At 49.2% G+C, this 16,022-nt stretch overlaps 1 protein-coding gene across 1 annotated transcript in view; it reads right to left on the reverse strand.

Moving 5' to 3' along the window:
• The window catches only part of SNRNP200 (small nuclear ribonucleoprotein U5 subunit 200), a 915,618-nt gene that overhangs the window by 11,771 nt on the left and 887,825 nt on the right, over positions 1–16,022 (reverse strand). The window contains exon 44 of the mRNA XM_029604465.1: positions 1,398–1,490. Within this exon, the coding sequence (XP_029460325.1) occupies positions 1,398–1,490 (93 nt within the window). The remainder of the gene's footprint in view (positions 1–1,397; positions 1,491–16,022) is intronic.

Genomic DNA, 16,022 nt, shown 5'->3' on the forward strand with positions numbered 1-16,022 from the left:
ATCTTCACCGCCGCGCTCGAATTTGCACCCGCTGCCTCTCAGCCGCACCTGATGCCGGGGGCTAAGTCCACCCCGGGAACCAGCTACTGGACCGAGGCCTACCTATGAGGGATTGCGGAAATCGCCTCAGGAATCTCGACTGGGGGAAGGACCTGTAGGTATCATCGCAGGAGAGCGGAGCTCGTCTGTAGAGGTACGTTTTCTTCTTTGTTTTGGATTTCTTTGGTTAGAATATTCTAACGCTGTGCAAGCGTGTATACAGTCCCGAACTGCTATGGAGATGGAAAATACTGAAGAGCTTGGCGTCTCGCAGGGGTATATGTATTAGGGCTGACATCAGATTGAAATCTGATCAGTCTCCAACTACTATCAGAAGCACACTATACCCATTGGTCCTGAGTCCATCTGCTACACGCTAGGAAATGTGGTATTACTGCTAAACAAATCTGGATTCTTTGTAGGTTCATCAACCTTTATTGGATCAGCGTAAGCATAATCCAAAGATGATGTACTTGAGCTGTCGAGAGAATAGGGCCTCTTCTTCAGATATGTGTACAGAGAAGTAGGAGTGTGTGTGTTTATAAGTAGGGGAACAGAATGGAGTGGTTGAAGGGAGGTGGAATGAAAGTTAAAGGACACAGAATACACACAGTCCCATGCTCTGAAGCACTGATACTTTGCACTTTGGGGGCATGGAAGAATTCTTGGGACTAAACACATACTTTTTTTTTTTTTTTAATCAGAGCATGAGGGTTAAAGTATTGCTAGGCACTTCCTGTTTCAGTACCAGCTCCTTTCCCAGGAACCACATCACAACTATCACAAAGAGAATGCCTTTTATATACCACATGCTTCAGGTACAGTGCATCCACTTTAAATGGATGGCCTAGATATATTATCTCTGGTCCCTGTGCTGTATGGCAGCTTTCAAATGGGAGTAGAGAAGGAAAAATATGCTTAACATTTTTTATAGCTGGCTAAACTATAGGTCAAAATGTCAGTGAGACTGCAAATTAATTTGTGCTAATCTTCAAGAATTCTCTGCCGTATCCCACTTCAGGGCACAACAGAGCATAGCATACCACTTCAAGTGATTCATCAGATCCTCTGCAATACCTTATCCCAGGGGTGGGCAATTCCGGTCCTTGAAGGCTGCAAACCAGTCGGGTTTTCAGGATATCCTTAATGAATATGCATGAGAGAGACCTGCATACACACACTGCCTCAGTTGTATGCAAATCTATTTCATGCATATTCATTAGGGGTATCCTGAAAACCCGACTGGTTTGCAGCCCTCGAGGACCGGACTTGCCCACCCCTGCCTTATCCTATGGCTTCAAGACCATCCTCCCACAAAGGAGCAATAGGACTTCCCCATCTCCCATTGCACAGCTCACCTTGGCTTTTTGCTGTAGTGTCAGCCTCTTGATGGAGATCAGACTGTTGGATTTTGAGTCTCCGATCACAACCCACCAGCCTTCCTCACGTTTCTGCAAATTAACAAGGAGAAAAAAAAATGTAATTCTCTCTTGGAAGAAAAGTTGGGAACTTGCCGTTAGGTAGTATTTCCTGGCCATGCTAAAATTCTTCTCTACTGTTTCCTAGTTAAGACTCATCCCATAACCATCACTCCTCTGAAGGATAGAACCTTGTTGTACTTCCTCTGTCTTAATGTAAATTATAATTCCCTTAAGAACATAAGATATGCCATACTGGGTCAGACCAAGGGTCCATCAAGCCTACTTTCCTGTTTCCAACAGTGGCCAATCCAAGTCACAAGTACCTGGCAAGTATCCTGAATATATGGTTCTATCTGCCAAGCTCCCTTATGTTCTTAAGATACCACAAAGACATTCTTCGTAGAGTAATTAGCATATATTTTGTTAGGAATTTGTCAGTTTCAGCAGAGTTAGAATTGCAACAGCACAGCGAGGGAGAGAGAGGAAATCTTTTCTGTGTTACAGAATATGTAGGAGATAAATGACAAAGTTACATGTCTACTCATTATTCTAAATATCCATTTCCCAGTATGTACCCGGATCAGTCCAGACTCCTGGGTTTTGCCCCCCCTCTAGCAGATGGGGACAGAAGTTTACCAACAAAACTCTGCCTTACCTAGGATGGTGCCACCTACAATCTGGCAGTATTCTTGTGTCTCCAGCAGACGGCAGGGGTGCAAAACCTACAGTCTATGTTAGGGCCTAAGATAGGTTGTGTCTTTAATGGCAGTGTTGGTTAGATATTTAAAAAAAAAAAAAAAAAAAAAAAAAAGGGGAATTAATAGCAGTGACTCCTGGAGAGGGAATGCAGTGAATGCCTGCAGGTCGGAGTCTCCCGCCTCCCAGGGGGTTGTGAGGTCCTGAGGGGACCATCCTCCCTGGTTGTCAAGAGGCAGCTGAGGTCCTGGGTGGAAGGCCCTTTTTTCCAGCTCATCGTCTACTGGGGGTGATACCGGGGAGCCCGGCTCACTCCCCCCAGTAGGGCCAGGACCCAGAGGCTAGCGGCAAGTATTTGTTAAAAAAAAACAAAAAACCCCCCAAAAAATAGATTGCTATTTTTTCGTTGCGGCTTCACTCTTCCTTCCGATCGCGGGGTGCGTGTGTGGGTGTGTTTTATTGCCGTTTCGCCACGTTTCGGGGGGTGAACTTAGATTTTAAATTTTGTTCTTAGCATGCCGCGTGTCGGGCTTGTGGCGCCGCATGAGCGCACTTGTCGCGGGATGGACTGTGTAGTAATTGCCTTTCAGGGGGAGAGGGAGCTTCCACGACCCCGCAGAGGGTCGTTGTGAGGGTGCAGTCAGTAACAGGAGCATTTGGGGAGCTGCCCCCTTCGATTTCAGGCCCGTTCCCGCAAAACACGGGAATGGCCGCCATCTTAGGTCTGCGGCCGCCGAAGTGGGCGCCACTTTGGGCCCGCTGCTGTCAGCGGCATCGGTAGCGCAGAAAGGGGAGAATCTCCCGCCAAGTCTCTGGTCGCAGCGGTCCCTGAGGGGTACCGGCCCGCAGGTCCCAACAGCCATGGCGCTGGGGATGTCCCTGCAGAGGATGAGGATGATGTGTCCTCAGATTCATCATTTTCTTCTGAATTTGTCCTAATGCATAAGGCCTTTAAGGCCCAGAAGGCGGGCAAAAAAAAGAGACCCCTTAGTCTGGAATTCCAACCCTGGGGCTCCGAAGTGGACCAAGACCGTACAGGACCCAGGTCCTCCGTCGGGCCCGAGGCCCCTCAACTGGCCGCTGGCAGATCTGGATACCTCCACGGATTCAGAAGACCAGGATGACCGGGAATTCCCTTCCCAGCCCCTGAGGGGGATGGAGGGGGAGGTGGAGCAATTTCAGAGCAGTATCTGGGAATCTTATGGGGCCGACAGAGACGACCCAAAGGTGGTCCGTCTATTTCCGAAAGATGAACTGGGTCCGCTCATTCCTGCTATTTTGGGGGAATTGGTTATCCCACTTCATCAGGAAGAGTCTCGTTTGGGGGACTACGGATCCTGTGGTATTGGACCTACGGGGTCCTCCTTCGTCCTTCCCATTTCATTTCTCGGCTACAGATTTGCTCTTCAAGGAATGGGACACCCCGGACTTGGGCCTTAAGGTGGCTAAAGCTATGGATAAACTATCTACTTCCTGAGGAGGCCTTGGAGCTTTTACGAGTTCCTAATGTGGATGCTGCGGTGGCTGCGGTCACGAAGACGACCACCATTCCGGTCACTGGGGGGATGGCCCTTAAGGATTTGCAGGATCGCAAACTGGAGGTTCAACTCAAGACGATTTTTTAGGTTTCCGTGCTGGGAATCCGTGCGGCGATGTGTAGCAATTTTTCGTTGAGGGCAGGCCTGCGTTGGGTGCAGCAGCTCCTGGCTAATGAATCACTCTCTCAAGAGGAATCTCTCCAAGTGGGTCGTTTAGAGGCGGTGATAGCCTATAGTGCGGATGCCTTCTACGATTTGCTTTGCACTTCGGCCAGAACCATGGTGTCGGCCGTGTCTGCAAGGCGTCTGCTGTGGTTATGCAACTGGGCGGTGGATGTGTCTTCTAAATCTTAGCTGGGCTCGTTGCCGTTTAAGGGAAAGCTGCTCTTTGGGAAAGAGCTGGAAGACCTGATTCAGTCCTTGGGTGAGAATAAGGTGCATCGCTTGCCGGAGGATAGACCGAAGTCGAGAGGTTCCTTTGCTTCCAGGTCTCGATTTCGAGGAGGCCGGAGGCCTAGGACTTCTCGGGGGTTGGTTCTTCCTTTCGGCACAACGCCACCAGACAGCAGACATACTTCTCAGTCCTTTCGGGGGCGGCATTTCGGTAGACCTAGCTCTGGCCAGAGCGTTTTGGGCGGAAAGCCTTCACAATGATGTGCGGCCGGTCCATTCCTTGGTCCCTGTGGTGGGGGGCAGACTGTCTCTATTTCACAAGGAATGGGCCAAAATCACATCGGATCAGTGGGTACCGTCAGTGATAAAACATGGTTACGCGTTAGATTTTGCACGCCGGCCCCGCCAGACTTTTCTTGTCTCTCCATGCGGCATGCAACAAACGCCGGGTGGTAAAGGAAACCCTACAGCGCCTTCTTGACCTTGGCGCTGTTGTTCCGGTTCGTCCGGCGGAACTTCGAAAGGGTCGTTATTCCATTTACTTCATGGTGCCCAAAAAAGAAGGGACCTTTCGACCCATCTTCGACCTCAAGCGGGTCAACAGATGTCGTCGAATCCCTCGCTTCCGAATGGAAACGTTAAGGTCCGTCATTGCATCAGTTCGACAAGGGGAGTTTCTTGCATCTCTGGATCTAACAGAGGCATATTTGCACATAGGGATTCGGGCTGATCATCAGAGTTTTCTGAGGTTCTCAGTTTTGGGTCGGCACTACCAGTTTCAAGCCCCGCCGTTCAGTCTGGCTACAGCATCTCAGACTTTCATCAAGGTTATGGTGGTAGTGGCAGCGCAGCTCCAGAAGGAGGGATTTTTAGTACACCCATACCTGGACGATTGGCTAATTCGGGCGAAATCAGAGGTGCTTTGCCAGGAGGCAATACACAGAGTACTTCAATTGTTGAGAGCTCCCGGCTGGATAATCAACATGTCCAAAAGTCGTCTAGTACCGTCTCAGTCGGAGTTTTTGGGAGCTCTGTTCCACACTCGTCAGGGAAGGGTGTCCCTCATGGAGGAATGGATGGTCAAACTTCAAGGACAGGTGCGAGCCTTGTTGTCCAAGCGAATTCCGAAGGTATGGGATTACTTGCAAGTCCTAGGTTCCATGACTTCGACACTGGAATTATTCCCATGGGCCTTTGCGCATATGTGGCCTTTACAATCAGCGTTGCTCTCCTGATGGAACCCTGTTTCGGAACAATTTCATCTCCCTTTACCGCTGACGGAGTATGCACGGTCCAGCCTGGATTGGTAGCTGCTTCTGGACAATTTGTGACGTGGGGTTCCTTTAGTAGTTCCCGTCTGGATTGTGGTCACTACGGATGCCAGCCTGTATGGTTGGGGAGCGGTGTGCCTGCGGAAATTGGTGCAGGGGCATTGGTCCCAGGAGGAAGCGTAATGGTCCATCAATTGCCTGGAGACCAGAGCGGTGAGATTGGCACTACAAGCATTTCTACCGATTCTCCGCAGCAAGTCGGTCAGAGTTCTCTCCGACAATACAACCACAGTGGCTTACATCAATTGTTAGGGTGGAACTTGGAGTCAACCGGTAGTGTTGGAAGCTCGTCTGTTGATCTCGTGGATGGAGCAGAACTTGGTCAGCATAGTGGCATCTCACCTAGCCGGGGTGGAAAACATCCAAGCAGATTTTCTCAGTCGACATTCTCTAGATCCCGGAGATTGGGAGTTCTCAGAGGAAGCCTTTCAGATTCTCTGTGCTCAGTGGGGCACGCCCAGCATGGATCTGATGGCGACGTTCAAGAATTCCAAGGCTCCTCGCTTCTTCGCTTGTTGGCGGGACACAGGAGTGGAGGGCGTGGACACACTTGTTCTTCCCTGGCCGACAGATGTTCTGCTAAATGTGTTTCCACCTTGGCCCCTCATAGGTCAGACTTCGCCAAATAGAATTACATCTGTCGGAGGTAATTCTGATAGCTCCAGAGTGGCAGACACGCCCTTGGTTTGCGGATCTGCTCAATCTGAGCACAGAAGGCCCCTTACGGTTTCCGAACCTGCTTCATCAGGGGCTCGTTTGTTTCGACCAGGTCGAGCACTTTTGTCTAGCGGCATGGCTTTTGAGAGGAAGCGGCTGAAGTCCCAGTACTCAGATACTGTTGTGACTATGTTACTGAGGTCACGTAAGACTTCAACCCTGACGACTGATGTAAGCCACTGTGGTTGCATTGTCTGAGAGAACTCTGACCGACTTGCTGCGGAGAATCGGTAGAAACACCTGTAGTGCAATCTTATGTATGAGTGAGGTGTGGTGTCTAGACAGGGGTATCCCACCTACTTGTGCGGGGGTACCAGACATTTTGAGTTTCCTTCAGGCTGGTTTAGCAAAGGGCTTGTCTTGGTTGCACTTTGAGAGTGCAAGTGGCCAGTCTTGGTTCTTTACCAGGTAATATTCAAGGAGCGTGTTTGGCGGCACATCCAGATGTCGCTCGTTTTCTGCGAGGCGCAAAACATTTGCGTCCTCCGGTAAGGCAGCCGTGCCCATCTTGGAATCTAAATCTACTTATTAAAGCCTTGTGTGCAGCACCTTTTGAACCTTTGCGTAGAGCAACCTTGAAGGACCTCACTTTGAAAGTGGTATTCCTGGTAACGATTGTGTCTGCACGCCGGCTGTCGGAGATTCAGGCCTTGTCATGTAGAGAGCCCTTTTTGAGAATTTCGGACTCTGGCGTTTCTCTGCATACAGTGCCTTCTCTTCTTCCCAAGGTGGTGTCTTCTTTTCATTTAGTTGGTGGAGCTTCCATCCTATTCGGATTTGGATAGAGCGGATCCCTTGTCTAAGGACCTATGGAAGCTGGATATTCGTAGGGCTTTGATACGCTACCTGTGGCTTTTGGGTTTCGGATCACCTCTTTGTGCTCTGGAGTGGGCCAAGGAGGGGCAACATGGCTTCTAAGACTACAATAGCTCAGTGGCTGAAGGAGACCATAAATTCAGCTTATATATTGAGCGGTCGGTCCTTGCCCAATGGTCTTCGGGTTCATTCGACTCGTGCCCAAGCCGCCTCCTGGGAGGAATGTCAATAGATTTCTCCTGAGGAAATTTGTAGAGCAGCTACTTGGAAGTCATTACATACTTTTGCCAGGCATTATCGGCTGGATGTCCGGGCTTCAGGGGCAGCTGGCTTTGGAGATGTGCTGAGAGCGGGCCTCTCTGGATCCTATCCCAAGTAAGTGAAAGCTCTGGTACATCCCAGGAGTCTGGACTGATCTGGGTAAGTACGGGGAAAAGAAAATTGGTTCTTACCTGATAATTTTCATTCCTGTAGTACCACGGATCAGTCCAGAGACCCACTCATTTGACAATTGAAGGTAATGGAGAGTCTGCACTGTTTTTCAATCTTTGTTTTTCTTGTATTGACAGATCATTCGAGTTATTTTCCGAATAGCACGGGTTCTGTACCCATGTGGGGGTTAATGAGCCGGTTTAAGGTTGTTAGGTTACTGTACATAGTTAGAGTTAGTTTTGGATCAATTCTAATTCCCATCAAAAACTCCATTGACGAAACATACAAAGAAACATCTATTCTACTTGACTCAAACAACTCCTAACAAAATTAAAACTCATAATCAACATTGACAAAACCGAAATAATCATCATGGACAGAAAACCCAATCCAACATCACCACCCCAACTCACAGCTAACAATCAAATGAACCCAATAACCCCTGTCACTCACACCATAAACCTTGAAGTAATCATTGACAAAAACCTATCCTACAAAAACCACATAAGAACCAAAATCAAAGAAGTATATCACAAACTTCTAACCCTAAGATGTATAAAACCTTTCCTAAACTCGTACGACTTCAGAACTGTAATGCAACTACTAATTTTCTCAACTATAGACTATTGCAATTCCCTACTGATTGGCTTTCCATACAACAAAATCAAACCTCTTCAGATTCTACAGAACTCAGCAGCCAGAATCCTAACTGGAAAAAAAAAGAACGATCACATCACCCCCATACTAATTTCACTACACTGGCTTCCTATTAAATCCCGAATTGAACACAAGACCATGACCATCATACATAAATTAGTACACACCGATCATCAAAAACAAACAGGTTTAAAAATTACCCCACAAAATCCACATAGGAACCTGCAATCAAACAACACATTTTGTCTAAATATTCCTCCCATCAGAGATGCTCACCTATCAACCACAAGAGATAGAGCATTCTCCATTGCCTGCCCGAAAATATGGAACTCCCTACCACCTGATTTGAGAACATAAACCAACATCAAAACATTCAAGAAAGATCTAAAAACATTGCTTTTCCACAAAGTCTACATTGACAATCAGTTAAATCAACGATCTAACAACAATCAGTACCACCAACCAACTCCACGCAAGAAACAGCAACTAACATCAACCATTGTCATACCACTATGAACTTATAAGAAACAACACAAAGAGACTGCCTCTAAGATGAATAAATCTCAATACCGTTACTATCCTCCTTTCCCTTTCTTTCCATTTCTTCCCCAGTTTTCCCCCCTCCCTCTCCCACTGTTACTTTTGCAATGATCAGCAATGTTTAATTATCTGTATTCTGTTTGAAACTTGTAAACCGTTGTGAAGGCTGCACAGAATGACAGTATATAAAACTCAACAAATAAATAAATAAATTCTGCTTTCACATTAAGTAATACTGCCAGACTGTAGGTGGCACCATCCTAGATAAGGCGGAGTTTTGTTGGTAAACGTCTGTCTCCATCTGCTAGAGGGGGTGCAAAACCCAGGAGTGTGGACTGATCCGTGGTACTATAGGAACGAAAATTATCAGGTAAGAACATTTTCTTATATAGTTGAAACTATCTGGTGATATCTCTGCATTGATCTGATATTGATTGGAAACTGGTATAATCATAGTAGAATTAACTAGTCTTTAATGCCATCCAGCAGATATTTACCCCACCCGGCGAACCCACAATCTCCACCTAAGATCACATCCTGATTAAACCACCTAAAGATGCCACCACCACATGAAATCTCAACGTAAGATCACCACCTAATTTAACAGACACCAAAATGAAGTCTCAACCTGTTCAAAGACACCACCCAAGGACACCATTACAAAAAGACCCCTTAAAATACCCAACCATTAGAAACCATCTAATATCATCCGCTACATGTTCCTCCACCGTCTATCCCCTATTGGTTGACTTCCCTAAGGTTACCACCACTTTGCTGGGTGGTAATAACCTTACCCCCCTCCCCCCCCGAAGACACTACTTCGTTCCCTGTATGTACCCGGATCAGTCCAGACAGTGGGTTGAGCCTCCTGTCCAGCAGATGGAGACAGAGAAAAACTGAAAGGGTATCCTATATCAGGACAGTGCTCACCCTGCGTCCCTTCAGTATTTCTCTATCTCCAGCAGATGCAAATAGCAGAACCTGCGGTTCCCCTCTAGACAGCTATATTGTTTGGGAAAGCCTATTTTCTCCCCCTTTCTGTCTTATTTCGGACCAAGCAAGTACTTATTGTTTTTAATTTCTTACTTAGGTTTAAAAAAAAAAAAAGCTTAAAGTTTTCTTTACTGTTGGGGAGCAACAGTTTTGCCCCTTGCTCTTACTGGGTACCTAGGGGGGCTTTGCCCCTTGAGTCCTTCAGCCTAGGACCCTACCCGGTGACCTGCCTGGCTAGGGATGACACCAGTAGTCCAGTCCCTCCCGTGCGCAGACCCAGAGAAGAAGCATGCCTCGGGTCTGCTGATAGAGACGTTTCATTCTTCTGCTTCTTGAAATTTAAAAAAAAAAAAAGGTGAGACTTAAAAGGATCTCAATCGGGGGACAGAGCGGGAAGCTGATTTTTCTCTTCCCTGCTCTCAGCCAGGCACCGGCGATTCCTGCAGTTTCACACGCAGCGGTTCTGCCCCCCCCCCCCATCACGCCATCGGCTTTTTGCATCGTGTGTGGGGAGCCTGCCTTGAGGCTCTCCCGCGAGGGAGTATGCTCACGTTGCTTAACCGTCGTGGAAGGCTCCTCTGCGCCGGAGAAATTAGCTGATTGTCCTCGGCCCGGCAAACGCGCTGCAAGGACTGCCCCGTTCGTGCAAACCGCGGGAATGGCGGCTATTTTGTCACCAGACCTCGCTGAGGAAACTGAGCCGGATGGGAGAAGGGACACGAATTTTCCACTCTCTCTCCCCCCGATTTAAGCCCTGTGGACCCTCTGGATGCCAGCTCTGACCCCCAGCCCGATGAACCCACTTCCCCCACTGCCAGGGAAATCGCCGGGACATTTTTCAGCCAATTTTGTTATTCTTCTGCATAAGGCTTATGGGGCCAGCCTCTTACAGCAGGATGACCCACCAGATCCCAAACTTCCTGCATGCTCTCCTCCTGCTAAGGTCCCTAGAATATCTGCAGCGCAGGGGACCAGGACCCCTGATTCTCAACCGGGTTCAGGTGGTTCCGGGAGTCCCAGTTCCTCCGGCTCCCGCTGATCCACCCCCTCAGGTACCGGACCCCGATCCGGATGCAGATGTCCTTGCTCTGAATCCACCGATTGAGGGGGTCGACCCCAGGGTGTTACGCCTGTTCCAGCGTAAAGAGCTGGACCACTTATACCCCATATTTTGGCAGAGTTGGGCTTAGATACGCCCCCGGAGGACAACACGACTGCTGCAACGCCTAGCAACGTCGACCCAGTCCTCGCTGGCCTGAGAGCGCCCCCGTGCACTTCTCTTTCCATCCAATGCTAATGCAGTTACTGCTCCGGGAATGGGAGACACAGGAGGCCGGGCTACGCGTGAGCAGGGCCATGGATAAGCTCTATCCTATCCCAGACCCATGTCTGGATATGCTCCGGATTCCCAAGGTAGACGCCTCAGTCTCCGCTGCCACGAAGAGAAGTACTATTTTGGTAGTGGAGCTTTGAAGTACATTCAGGATCGCAAGTTGGAGGTCTACCTCAAAAGAATATTTGAAGTTTTGGTGCTCGGGGTCTGGGCGACAGCCTGTAGCAGTCTCATGCAGCGGGCAAGCCTCAGGTGGGTTCAACAACTACTCAGCACCCAGGACGTCCCATCTGCATAGGCGGAACAGGTAGAACGGCTGGAAGCCGCAGTGGCTTATGGAGCTAATGCTCTTTATAACCTCCTCCGGGTGCAGGCCAGAGCGATGGTTTAGGCGGTGCTGGCTAGACGCCTCCTCTGGCTTTGTAATTGGGCGGCGGACTCCTCTTTTAAGTCACAGTTGACACTCTTCCCTTCAAGGGTAAGTTGCTTTTCGAGGAGGACCTGGATCAGCTTTTTAAATATTTAGGAGACAATAAGATTCATAAGCTGCTGGAGGCCCGTCCTCGACAATCCAAGTCTTTTTTCCCCTCACACTCTCGGTTCAGAGGTCAGCGCAGGTACAAAGGCCGAGAGGGGCTCCTCAAAGAACCACCCCCACTAGATTCCAATCTTGGTCTCATTCCTTTCCGAGATGCTAACCCTCAAGGCTCCACCTCAGTCCTCTCAATGAGATGCGGCCGGCCCATTCCTCCGTTCCCAACTTAGGTCTGTCCCTTTTTCTCAAGGAATGGGTCAAAATTACATCGGATCAGTGGGCCCTCGAGATGATCATAAAAGGCTGCCCTTTAAAGTTTGCTCGGGACCTCCTCGACCGCTAATTAATCTCCTCCTGCGGGTGCCGGAAGCGTCCAGCGGTTCGCCGGACTCTCGACAGGCTGCAACAGCTCGGTGCCATAGTCCCTGTCCCCTTGGAAGAAGAGGGGTCCGGCCAGTATTCCATCTACTTCGTTGTTCCCAAAAAGGATGGATCCTTTTGGCCAATCCTGGACATCAAGAGAGTCAACCGAGCCCTCAGGGTTCCCCATTTTCGGATGGAGACCCTGCGGGCGGTCATAGCAGCGATTCACTCAGGCGAGTTTCTTGCCTCTCTCGACTTGACGGAGGCCCACCTGCACATCCCAATCTGCCACGAGCATCAGATGTATCTCCGCTTCAACATCCTGGGACAACACTTCCAGTTTTGGGCGCTCCCCTTCGGCCTAGCCACCGCACTGTGCACATTTACCAAGGTTGTGGTGGCGGACTCCCTCCACCGGGAGGGAGTCCTGGTCCACCCTTACCTGGATGACTGGCTCATTCGGGCCAAGACGGAGAAACTCTGCGCTACAGCAGTCAACAGGGTTTCGGTGTTTCTCACCTCCCTCGGGTGGATAGTCAACTTCTCCAAGAGCAATCTCAAGCCCTTCCAGGTCCTGGAATTCTTGGGAGCCTGCTTAGACACCTGCGTGGACAAAGTGTTGTTGCCCGAGGCCAGAGCGCTAAAGCTCATGGATCAGGTAAAATGGAGAAATTACTTACCTGATAATTTCATTTTCCTTAGTGTAGACAGATGGACTCAGGACCAATGGGTATAGTTTATTACTCCTGATAGCAGTTGGAGACGGATCAGATTTCAATCTGACGTCAGCCCTAGTACATATACCCCTGCAGGAAGTGCAGCTCTTCAGTATTCTCCTCGAAAAGTATTGTGGATAAATGTATGACTGAATAATTTGAATAACTTGATTAACTTTATAACTTGGATAACTTGATTAACTTTATAAATTGGTTAACTTGATTCATTTGAACTGGTTGAATTGGCTATAGCTGGAGACTGCCAGTGCCCTCAACCGAGAAACGTAGGCACCTGGTAGGGTGGGTGCCCTAGATGAAGGAAAGCATGGCTTACCCGTGAATCCCTCGCTCCCGGGGATGTCCCCCGAGAATTCCATGAGTAACGGCAGCCATGGCTGGGGTGCTGAGTCCATCTGTCTACGCTAAGGAAAACGAAATTATCAGGTAAGTAATTTCTCCATTTCCTAGCGTGTAGCAGATGGACTCAGGACCAATGGGATGTATAAAAGCTACTCCCGAACTGGGTGGGAAGCTGCCCGTGACCCAATTAGTACTGCCCTTGAAAATGCTGTGTCCTCCCGAGCCTGAACATCCAAGCGGTAAAACCTGGAGAAGGTGTGGATGGAGGACCATGTCGCCACCCTGCAGATCTCGGCAGGTGACAGCATCTTGGTTTCCGCCCAGGACACTGCCTGGGCTCTAGTAGAATGGGCCTTGACTTGTAAAGGCGGTGGTTTGCCTGCTTCTATGTAGGCTGCCTTGATGACTTCTTTGATCCAGCGGGCTATGGTTGCTCGCGAGGCCGCTTCCCCTTGCTTCTTCCCGCTGTGAAGGACGAATAGATGGTCCGTCTTTTGTACGGATTCTGATTTTTCCAGGTATCGGACTAGGAATATGCCGACGTTGAGATGGCATAGAGTTTGAGTCTCATCCGAATACTTATGCTCATCTGGCGATGGTAGCGAGATGGTTTGGTTGAGATGGAAGTGAGAAACCACTTTGGGGAGGAATGATGAAACTGTGCGTAACTGGATGGTTCCTGGGGTGAGTCTGAGGAACGGCTCCCGGCAGGACAGTGCTTGTAGCTCGGATATACGACGGGCTGAACAGATTGCCAGCAGGTAGGCTGTCTTCAATGTTAATAGTCGGAGAGACAGGCCGCGGAGAGGTCTGAAGGAGGTTCCTGCTAGGAAATCTAGGACCAGGTTGAGATTCCAAAGAGGCACCGACCACTTTAGGAGTGGTCGGATGTGCTTGACTCCTTTCAGGAAGTGGGAGACATTCGGGTGAGAGGCTATGCTGCCGTTGTCGCTCTTGGTTCCGTAGCATGACAATGCGGCCACCTGTACCCTTGATGGAGTTGAGAGACAATCCCTTCTGTAGGCCATTTTGTAGGAATTCCAAAATTGCAGGAATTATGACTGAGTGTGGTATGATGTCGTGGTCCTCCCACCAGGCTTCGAAAACTCTCCAAATCCTTATGTATGTTAGGGATGTGGAGAACTTGCGTGCTCGGAGTAGGGTGTCAATTACTGCCCCGGAGTATCCTCTCAATGGCCAGACCGTAAGACAGAATTGAACAGGATCCTCATGGAGGATAGGTCCCTGTGTGGAGGTAGCGGCAGGGGGTTCCCCTCCAGCAGTCTTCGCATGTCTGCATACCACGGTCTTCTTGGCCAGTCTGGGGCCACTAGAAGTACTGGTCCCCTTTGGTGTTCTATCTTGTGGATGATCGCGCCCAATAGGGGCCACGGCGGGAAGGCGTACAATAGAGTCTCCTGTGCCCAGGTCTGTACCAGGTTATCGATTCCCTGGGACTGGGGTTCTTGCCTGCCGCTGAAGAAACTGGGTACTTGGGCATTGGATCGGTTTGTCAGGAGGTCCATGGTTGGTGTTCCCCAATGGTTTACTATCAATTGGATCTAGACTTTCTCTGCTGAGGTAGTCCGCCGTGACACTGTCTTTCCCGGCAATGTGGACGGAAGATTCACTTCCGCCCATGACATTAGGAGGTTTATTTCCAGAGACACCTGTTGGCTTCTGGTTCCTCCCTGACGGTTGATGTAGGCCACTGTTGTGGCGTTGTTCGACATTACAGACCGCTTTGTCTTGGAGTCTGTGACCAAACCTTAGGCAGGCTAGCCTGACTGCCTGGGCTTCTAGGCGATTGATGTTCCATCCCGACTTTTCTTCGTTCCAATGCCCTTGTGCGGTTAGCTCCTGGCAGTGTGCTCCCCATCCTTGTAGGCTGGCATCCGTGGTGAGTAGGGTCCAGGTTGGGGAGGATAGTCTCGTTCCCTGGCTCAGATGGGATTCTTGTAGCCATCTTAGTTGGACCCGAACTCTGTCCGGGAGCTGAAACCGTACGGTGTAGTTCTGGGACAGTGGATTCCATCGTGATAGTAGTGAGCGTTGTAGGGGTCTCATGTGAGCTCGTACCCATGGGACTACTTCCAGTGTGGATGCCATGAGGCCAAGAACTTGTAGGTAATCCCATGCTATGGGCCGAAGTTCGCTCAACAGGGCCATCAGTTTATTTATTTATTTATTTTTTATTTATTAGTTTTTCAAAACTATTACAAAGTAAGAATCAACTTTGCAAAATGAAATATTAAAGTTTTGAACATACATTTTAATTACACATTTTTGGGTCACCAGTTTTGATCTCCTTGTCAGTGTCAGGATGACCGTGTCGTGTTTGGTGTCAAACCGGACTCCCAAGTATTCTAGAGATTGGGAAGGCTGCAGGCAGCTCTTGTTTGTGTTGACCACCCACCCGAGGCTCTCCAGTAGAGTTTTGATTCTGTTGGTTGCCAGGTGGCTTTCCTCTGGGGATTTCACTCTGATCAGCCAATCGTCTAGATAAGGGTGCACTTGGATTCCTTCCTTCCTCAGTGTTGCTGCCACCACCACTATGATCTTGGTGAACGTCAGTGGTGCAGTGGCTAACCCGAAAAGTAGTGCCCGAAACTGGTAGTGACGGTCCAGGATAGAGAAGCGTAGAAAACGCTGATGCTCTTGATGGATCGGAATGTGTAGGTAGGCTTCCGACAGATCCAGGGAGGTAGGAAACTCTCCCGGTTGTATCGCCCTTATTACCGAGCGTAGGGTTTCCATGCGGAAGCGAGGAATCTTCAGGTGGCGGTTGACTGCCTTGAGGTCCAGGATAGGTCTGAATGTTCCTTCTTTCTTGGGAACGATAAAATAGATGGAATAATGGCCAGTATTTATTTGTTGTGGAGGCACCGGTGTTATAGCCTCTAAGGCTAGTAATCTGGTTGGCGTAGCTTCCACTGCCATTCCCTTGGAAAGGTTGTGGTAGGAAGATTCCACAAACTTGTCTGGAGGGAAGTGGTGGAAATCCAGGTAATATCCCTCTCGAATGATGGATAGGACCCACTTGTCCGAAGTTATCTCGACCCTTCTTTGGTAGATTAGGGCCAGTCTGCCCCCTATGGCTTCTTTCTTTGGATGGATCAACCGATTTTCATTGTGGGGTGCG

Source organism: Rhinatrema bivittatum, chromosome 5 (genome assembly GCF_901001135.1).
Source record: "Rhinatrema bivittatum chromosome 5, aRhiBiv1.1, whole genome shotgun sequence".
Lineage (NCBI taxonomy): Eukaryota > Metazoa > Chordata > Amphibia > Gymnophiona > Rhinatrematidae > Rhinatrema > Rhinatrema bivittatum.